This window comes from Oncorhynchus kisutch, unplaced genomic scaffold, assembly GCF_002021735.2.
Source record: "Oncorhynchus kisutch isolate 150728-3 unplaced genomic scaffold, Okis_V2 scaffold3995, whole genome shotgun sequence".
NCBI classification, from domain to species: Eukaryota; Metazoa; Chordata; class Actinopteri; order Salmoniformes; family Salmonidae; genus Oncorhynchus; species Oncorhynchus kisutch.
In genome coordinates, this window is record NW_022265940.1 from 42,501 (window position 1) to 52,500 (window position 10,000).

A 10,000-nucleotide genomic window follows, 5' to 3' on the forward strand; every position below is an offset into this window, starting at 1 on the left:
AACGGACACTGGGTAGGGGGAAAAGGACACGGGATAGGGGGGACACTGGGTAGGGGGGACACGGACACGGAGTAGGGGGGAAACGGAGACGGAGTAGGGGAAAACGGAGTAGGGGAAACGGATGTGAATATTTACCTCCTTTACCCATGCAGGTGAACTTTGGGAAGGTTCCCATGGTGATGCGTCAGCCCTTTTCCAGTACTATCAGGAGGAACTTCCTGTCTGGGATTCAGGTGGAGTTTAAACAGTCGCCTCATCAGAGAAGTCTCCGGGCCCAGCTACACTGGCTACAGGTAACACCCTAACCCCTACACCCTAACCCCTACATATACTACACCCTAACCCCTACACCCTAACCCCTACATATACTACACCCTAACCCCTACACACACTACACCCTAACCCCTACACCCTAACCCCTACATATACTACACCCTAACCCCTACACCCTAACCCCTACACCCTAACCCCTACACCCTAACCCCTACACCCTAACCCCTACATATACTACACCCTAACCCCTACACCCTAACCCCTACACCCTAACCCCTACATATACTACACCCTAACCCCTACATATACTACACCCTAACCCCTACACACTAACTCCTACACCCTAACCCCTACATATACTACACACTAACCCTACACCCTAACCTCTACATATACTACACACTAACCCCTACACCCTAACCCCTACATATACTACACACTAACCCCTACACCCTAACCTCTACATATACTACACACTAACCCCTACACCCTAACCCCTACATATACTACACACTAACCCCTACACCCTAACCTCTACATATACTACACACTAACCCCTACATATACTACACACTAACCCCTACACCCTAACCCCTACACCCTAACCCCTACATATACTACACCCTAACCCCTACACACTAACCCCTACACGCTAACCCCTACATATACTACACCCTAACCCCTACACACTAACCCCTACACCCTAACCCCTACACCCTAACCCCTACATATACTACACCCTAACCCCTACACCCTAACCCCTACACCCTAGCCCCTACACCCTAGCCCCTACATATACTACACCCTAACCCCTACACACTAACCCCTACATATAATACACCCTACCCCTACACACTAACCCCTACATATACTACACACTAACCCCTACACACTAACCCCTACATATACTACACCCTAGCCCTACACACTAACCCCTACATATACTACACCCTAACCCCTACACACTAACCCCTACATATACTACACCCTAACCCCTACACACTAACCCCTACATATACTACACCCTAACCCCTACACACTAACCCCTACATATACTACACCCTAACCCCTACACACTAACCCCTACATATAATACACCCTACCCCTACACACTAACCCCTACATATACTACACCCTAACCCCTACATATACTACACCCTAAGCCCTACACACTAACCCCTACACCCTAACCCCTACATATACTACACCCTAACCCCTACATATACTACACCCTAAGCCCTACACACTAACCCCTACACCCTAACCCCTACATATACTACACCCTAGCCCCTACACCCTAGCCCCTACACCCTAGCCCCTACATCCTAGCCCCTACACACTAACCCCTAAACCCTACATATACTACACACTAACCCCTAAACCCACACACTAACCCCTAAACCCACAGACTAACCCCTACACCTACACACTAACCCCTAACCCTACACACTAACACTAACCCCTAAACCTACACCCTAACCCCTACATACACTACACCCTAACACCTACATACACTACACCCTAACACTAACCCCTAAACCTACACACTAACCCCTAAACCTACACACTAACCCCTAAACCTACACACTAACCCCTAAACCTACACACTAACCCCTAAACCTACACACTAACCCCTAAACCTACACACTAACCCCTAACCTACACACTAACCCCTAAACCTACACACTAACCCCTAAACCTACACACTAACCCCTAACCCTACACACTAACACTAACCCCTAAACCTACACCCTAACCCCTACATACACTACACCCTAACACCTACATACACTACACCCTAACACTAACCCCTAAACCTACACCCTAACCCCTACATATACTACACCCTAACACCTAAACCTACACCCTAACACTAACCCCTAAACCTACACCCTAACACTAACCCCTAAACCTACACCCTAACACCTACATATACTACACACTAACCCCTACACCGTAACCCCTACATATACTACACCCTAACCCCTACATATACTACACCCTAACCCCTACACCCTAACCCCTACACACTAACCCCTACATATACTACACACTAACCCTACATATACTACACACTAACCCCTACACACTAACCCCTACACACTAACCCCTACACACTAACCCCTACACACTAACCCCTACATATACTACACCCTAACCCCTACACACTAACCCCTACACACTAACCCTACACACTAACCCCTACACCCTAACCCCTACACACTAACCCATACACCCTAACCCCTACATATACTACACTCTAACCCCTACATCCTAACCCCTACACCCTAGCCCCTACACCCTAGCCCCTACATATACTACACCCTAACCCCTACACACTAACCCCTACATATACTACACCCTACCCCTACACACTAACCCCTACATATACTACACCCTAACCCCTACATATACTACACCCTAAGCCCTACACACTAACCCCTACACCCTAACCCCTACATATACTACACCCTAGCCCCTAGCCCATAGCCCCTACACCCTAACCCCTACACCCTAGCCCCTACACACTAACCCCTAAACCCTACATATACTACACACTAACCCCTAAACCCACACCCTAACCCCTAAACCTACACACTAACCCCTAACCCTACACACTAACCCCTAACCCCTAAACCTACACCCTACATACACTACACCCTAACACTAACCCCTAAACCTACACCCTAACCCCTACATATACTACACCCTAACACCTAAACTTACACCCTAACACTAACCCCTAAACCTACACCCTAACACTAACCCCTAAACCTACACCCTAACACTAACCCCTAAACCTACACCCTAACCCCTACATATACTACACACTAACCCCTACATCGTAACCCCTACATATACTACACCCTAACCCCTACATATACTACACCCTAACCCCTCACCCTAACCCCTACACACTAACCCCTACATATACTACACCCTAACCCCTACACACTAACCCCTACACCCTAACCCCTACACCCTACACACTAACCCCTACATATACTACACCCTAACCCCTACACACTAACCCCTACACCCTAACCCCTACACACTAACCCCTACATATACTACACCCTAACCCCTACACACTAACCCCTACACACTAACCCCTACACCCTAATCCCTACACACTAACCCCTACACCCTAATCCCTACACACTAACCCCTACACCCTAACCCATACACACTAACCCATACACCCTAACCCCTTCATATACTACACCCTAACCCCTACACCCTAACCCCTACACACTAACCCCTACACACTAACCCATACACCCTAACCCCTACACACTAACCCCTACATATACTACACCCTAACCCCTACACACTAACCCCTACACACTAACCCCTACACCCTACACACTAACCCCTACATATACTACACACTAACCCCTACACACTAACCCCTACACCCTAACCCCTACACACTAACCCCTACATATACTACACCCTAACCCCTACACACTAACCCATACACCCTAACCCCTACACACTAACCCATACACCCTAACCCCTACATATATTACACACTTCTCTTCACGGTGTGTATGTATCTGTGGTGATATTAAACCCTTTACGGTGTATCTGTGGTGATATTAAACCCTTGTCTTGACGGTGTATCTGTGGTGATATTAAACCCTTGTCTTGACGGTGTATCTGTGGTGATATTAAACCCTTGACGGTGTATCTGTGGTGATATTAAACCCTTGACGGTGTATCTGTGGTGATATTAAACCCTTGTCTTGACGGTGTATCTGTGGTGATATTAAACCCTTGACGGTGTATCTGTGGTGATATTAAATTAAACCCTTGACGGTGTATCTGTGGTGATATTAAACCCTTGACGGTGTATCTGTGGTGATATTAAACCCTTGACGGTGTATCTGTGGTGATATTAAACCCTTTACGGTGTATCTGTGGTGATATTAAACCCTTGACGGTGTATCTGTGGTGATATTAAACCCTTGACGGTGTATCTGTGGTGATATTAAACCCTTTAACGGTGTATCTGTGGTGATATTAACCCTTTACGGTGTATCTGTGGTGATATTAAAACCCTTGACGGTGTATCTGTGGTGATATTAACCCTTTACGGTGTATCTGTGGTGATATTAAACCCTTGTCTTGACGGTGTATCTGTGGTGATATTAAACCCTTTACGGTGTATCTGTGGTGATATTAAACCCTTGTCTTTACGGTGTATCTGTGGTGATATTAAACCCTTTACGGTGTATCTGTGGTGATATTAAACCCTTTACGGTGTATCTGTGGTGATATTAAACCCTTGACGGTGTGTCTGTGGTGATATTAAACCCTTGACGGGGTATCTGTGGTGATATTAAACCCTTGACGGTGTATCTCTGTGGTGATATTAAACCGTTGTCTTTACTGTGTATCTGTGGTGATATTAAACCCTTGACGGTGTGTTTCAGGTAGACAACCAGCTGACTGGAGCTTTATTCCCCATTGTGTTCCACCCTGTTCCTCCTCCAAAGTCCATCGCTCTGGACTCAGGTAACCTCTGCCTCCCCGGAACATGGCTGTGTGTGTGTTCTCTAATGCTGTTCTCTAATTGGTCCTTCTCTGTCTTTCTTCCTCAGAACCAAAGCCTTTTATGGATGTCAGCATCATCACCAGGTTTAACCAACACAGTCAGGTCACGCAGTTCAAGTGAGTCTTCTGCTTATACCCCCCCCTGCACTGTTAGGGTACACACTTCTGTTTAGGGTACACACTTCTGTTTAGGGTACACACTTCTGTTTAGGGTACACACTTCTGTTTAGGGTACACACTTCTGTTTAGGGTACACACTTCTGTTTAGGGTACACACTTCTGTTTAGGGTACACACTTCTGTTTAGGGTACACACTTCTGTTTAGTGTACACACTTCTGTTTAGTGTACACACTTCTGTTTAGGGTACACACTTCTGCTTATACCCCACCTGCACTGTTAGGGTACACACTTCTGTTTAGGGTACACACTTCTGTTTAGGGTACACACTTCTGTTTAGGGTACACACTTCTGTTTAGGGTACACACTTATGTTTAGGGTACACACTTATGTTTAGGGTACACACTTATGTTTAGGGTACACACTTATGTTTAGGGTACACACTTCTGTTTAGGGTACACACTTCTGTTTAGGGTACACACTTCAGCTTATACCCCACCTGCACTGTTGGGGTACACACTTCTGTTTAGTGTACACACTTCTGTTTAGTGTACACACTTCTGTTTAGTGTACACACTTCTGTTTAGCGTACACACTTCTGTTTAGCGTACACACTTCCTTTTAGTGTACATACTTCTTTTTCATAGGTAAAGAGACGTAGTCCTTGATTTAGTTATACTGTGATCTGTGTTTTAGTTCAGGGTGAGTCCCCTTCACCAGTCTCTCTGACCCAGTAGTTATACTGTGATCTGTGTTTTAGTTCAGGGTGAGTCCCCTTCACCAGTCTCTCTGACCCAGTAGTTATACTGTGATCTGTGTTTTAGTTCAGGGTGAGTCCCCTTCACCAGTCTCTCTGACCCAGTAGTTATACTGTGATCTGTGTTTTAGTTCAGGGTGAGTCCCCTTCACCAGTCTCTCTGACCCAGTAGTTATACTGTGATCTGTGTTTTAGTTCAGGGTGAGTCCCCTTCACCAGTCTCTCTGACCCAGTAGTTATACTGTGATCTGTGTTTTAGTTCAGGGTGAGTCCCCTTCACCAGTCTCTCTGACCCAGTAGTTATACTGTGATCTGTGTTTTAGTTCAGGGTGAGTCCTTCACCAGTCTCTCTGACCCAGTAGTTATACTGTGATCTGTGTTTTAGTTCAGGGTGAGTCCCCTTCACCAGTCTCTCTGACCCAGTAGTTATACAGTGATCTGTGTTTTAGTTCAGGGTGAGTCCTTCACCAGTCTCTCTGACCCAGTAGTTATACTGTGATCTGTGTTTTAGTTCAGGGTGAGTCCCCTTCACCAGTCTCTCTGACCCAGTAGTTATACTGTGATCTGTGTTTTAGTTCAGGGTGAGTCCTTCACCAGTCTCTCTGACCCAGTAGTTATACTGTGATCTGTGTTTTAGTTCAGGGTGAGTCCTTCACCGGTCTCTCTGACCCAGTAGTTATACTGTGATCTGTGTTTTAGTTCAGGGTGAGTCCCCTTCACCAGTCTCTCTGACCCAGTAGTTATACTGTGATCTGTGTTTTAGTTCAGGGTGAGTCCCCTTCACCAGTCTCTCTGACCCAGTAGTTATACTGTGATCTGTGTTTTAGTTCAGGGTGAGTCCTTCACCAGTCTCTCTGACCCAGTAGTTATACTGTGATCTGTGTTTTAGTTCAGGGTGAGTCCCCTTCACCAGTCTCTCTGACCCAGTAGTTATACTGTGATCTGTGTTTTAGTTCAGGGTGAGTCCTTCACCGGTCTCTCTGACCAAGTAGTTATACTGTGATCTGTGTTAAAGGTACTTCATGGTTCTGGTCCAGGAGATGGCTGTGAAGATTGACCAGGGATTCCTGGGAGCCATCTTGGCCCTGTTCACCCCAGCTGCCGAATCGCATGTGGACAAACAGAAGGTAACTGACCTAGACACAGACACGGCTAGGGACACTGCTAGGGACAGGGACACGGCTAGGGACACTGCTAGGGACAGGGACACGGCTAGGGACACTGCTAGGGACAGGGACACGGCTAGGGACAGGGACAGGGACACGGCTAGGGACACTGCTAGGGACAGGGACACGGACACGGCCGGGGACAGGGACACAGACACGGCTAGGGACACGGCCAGTTGCAGAACCAGAGCTGCTGAAGCACACATTGACCAACAGACGGTAACACAGACACACATGCAGATGCCTCTGAGGAGATGGTTGAAGTGGACAGAAAATGGGACTGGTACTCATGATAAATGGGGGCTGGTACTCATCATAAAAGGGGGCTGGTACTCATGATAAAAGGGGGCTGGTACTCATGATAAAAGGGGGCTGGTACTCATGATAAAAGGGGGCTGGTACTCATGATAAATGGGACTGGTACTCATGATAAAAGGGGGCTGGTACTCATGATAAATGGGACTGGTACTCATGACAAAAGGGGGCTGATACTCATGATAAAAGGGGGCTGGTACTCATGATAAAGGGGGCTGGTACTCATGATAAAAGGGGACTGGTACTCATGATAAAAGGGGACTGGTACTCATGATAAATGGAGACTGGTACTCATGATAAAGGGGGCTGGTACTCATGATATTTTAGAGATAATATTCTATAAGAGGTGCCGGTATTCTGCTCTGGGGTTCAGGAGAACGAGGAGGTGGACTGTAGTGTAAACATGGTAATACTGCCCCCTGGTGGTAGAAGAATGTACTGTAGTGTAAACATGGACATACTGCCCCCTGGTGGTAGAAGAATGGACTGTAGTGTAACCATGGGGAATACTGCCCCCTATTGGTAGAAGAATGGACTGTAGTGTAACCATGGGGAATACTGCCCCCTATTGGTAGAAGAATGGACTGTAGTGTAACCATGGGGAATACTGCCCCCTATTGGTAGAAGAATGGACTGTAGTGTAACCATGGGGAATACTGCCCCCTATTGGTAGAAGAATGGACGTAACCAGACAGGATAGAGGAAATAAAGGAGTTTAAACATGTCTACTTTATATTAGAATTGCAGAGTATTAGAATAGATGCTGTAGACGGTCCAGCAGATGGCTGTGAAGATTGACCAGGGCTTCCTAGGAGCCATCCAGACCCTGTTGACCCCTGTTACTGAAACACACACCGACAAACCACTTAGCCTTCCTAGGAGCCATCCAGACCCTGGTCACCCCTGTTACTGAAACACACATGGACAAACCACTTAACCTTCCTAGGAGCCATCCAGACCCTGTTACTGAAACACACACAGACAAACCACTTAGCCTTCCTAGGAGCCATCCAGACCCTGTTACTGAAACACACATGGACAAACCACTTAACCTTCCTAGGAGCCATCCAGACCCTGGTCACCCCTGTTACTGAAACACACATGGACAAACCACTTAACCTTCCTAGGAGCCATCCAGACCCTGTTACTGAAACACACACCGACAAACCACTTAACCTTCCTAGGAGCCATCCAGACCCTGTTACTGAAACACACATGGACAAACCACTTAACCTTCCTAGGAGCCATCCAGACCCTGTTGACCCCTGTTACTGAAACACACATGGACAAACCACTTAACCTTCCTAGGAGCCATCCAGACCCTGGTCACCCCTGTTACTGAAACACACACCGACAAACCACTTAACCTTCCTAGGAGCCATCCAGACCCTGTTACTGAAACACACAACGACAAACCACTTAACCTTCCTAGGAGCCATCCAGACCCTGGTCACCCCTGTTACTGAAACACACACCGACAAACCACTTAACCTTCCTAGGAGCCATCCAGACCCTGGTCACCCCTGTTACTGAAACACACACCGACAAACCACTTAACCTTCCTAGGAGCCATCCAGACCCTGTTACTGAAACACACACAGACAAACCACTTAACCTTCCTAGGAGCCATCCAGACCCTATTACTGAAACACACACAGACAAACCACTTCACCTTCCTAGGAGCCATCTAGACCCTGTTACTGAAACACACACAGACAAACCACTTCACCTTCCTAGGAGCCATCCAGACCCTGTTACTGAAACACACAGTGACAAACCACTTCACCTTCCTAGGAGCCATCCAGACCCTGTTACTGAAACACACACCGACAAACCACTTAACCTTCCTAGGAGCCATCCAGACCCTGTTACTGAAACACACACCGACAAACCACTTAACCTTCCTAGGAGCCATCCAGACCCTGTTACTGAAACACACAACGACAAACCACTTAACCTTCCTAGGAGCCATCCAGACCCTGTTACTGAAACACACACCGACAAACCACTTAACCTTCCTAGGAGCCATCCAGACCCTGTTCACCCCTGTTACTGAAACACACACCGACAAACCACTTAACCTTCCTAGGAGCCATCCAGACCCTGTTACTGAAACACACACCGACAAACCACTTAACCTTCCTAGGAGCCATCCAGACCCTGGTCACCCCTGTTACTGAAACACACACCGACAAACCACTTAACCTTCCTAGGAGCCATCCAGACCCTGGTCACCCCTGTTACTGAAACACACACCGACAAACCACTTAACCTTCCTAGGAGCCATCCAGACCCTGTTGACCCCTGTTACTGAAACACACACCGACAAACCACTTAACCTTCCTAGGAGCCATCCAGACCCTGTTGACCCCTGTTACTGAAACACACACCGACAAACCACTTAGCCTTCCTAGGAGCCATCCAGACCCTGTTACTGAAACACACAATGACAAACCACTTAACCTTCCTAGGAGCCATCCAGACCCTGTTACTGAAACACACATGGACAAACCACTTAACCTTCCTAGGAGCCATCCAGACCCTGTTACTGAAACACACAACGACAAACCACTTAACCTTCCTAGGAGCCATCCAGACCCTGTTACTGAAACACACAACGACAAACCACTTAGCCTTCCTAGGAGCCATCCAGACCCTGTTACTGAAACACACAACGACAAACCACTTAACCTTCCTAGGAGCCATCCAGACCCTGTTGACCCCTGTTACTGAAACACACATGGACAAACCACTTAACCTTCCTAGGAGCCATCCAGACCCTGTTACTGAAACACACACAGACAAACCACT

At 47.3% G+C, this 10,000-nt stretch overlaps 1 protein-coding gene across 1 annotated transcript in view; it reads left to right on the forward strand.

Annotated features, from left to right (window-relative positions):
* Positions 1-10,000, forward strand: part of LOC109887319 (vacuolar protein sorting-associated protein 13C-like) — a gene marked incomplete at its 5' end in the record, with an annotated part of 96,530 nt that overhangs the window by 40,593 nt on the left and 45,937 nt on the right. The window contains 4 exons of the mRNA XM_031821589.1: positions 153-293; positions 4,713-4,794; positions 4,881-4,950; positions 6,724-6,835. Of these exons, the coding sequence (XP_031677449.1) occupies positions 153-293; positions 4,713-4,794; positions 4,881-4,950; positions 6,724-6,835 (405 nt within the window). The remainder of the gene's footprint in view (positions 1-152; positions 294-4,712; positions 4,795-4,880; positions 4,951-6,723; positions 6,836-10,000) is intronic.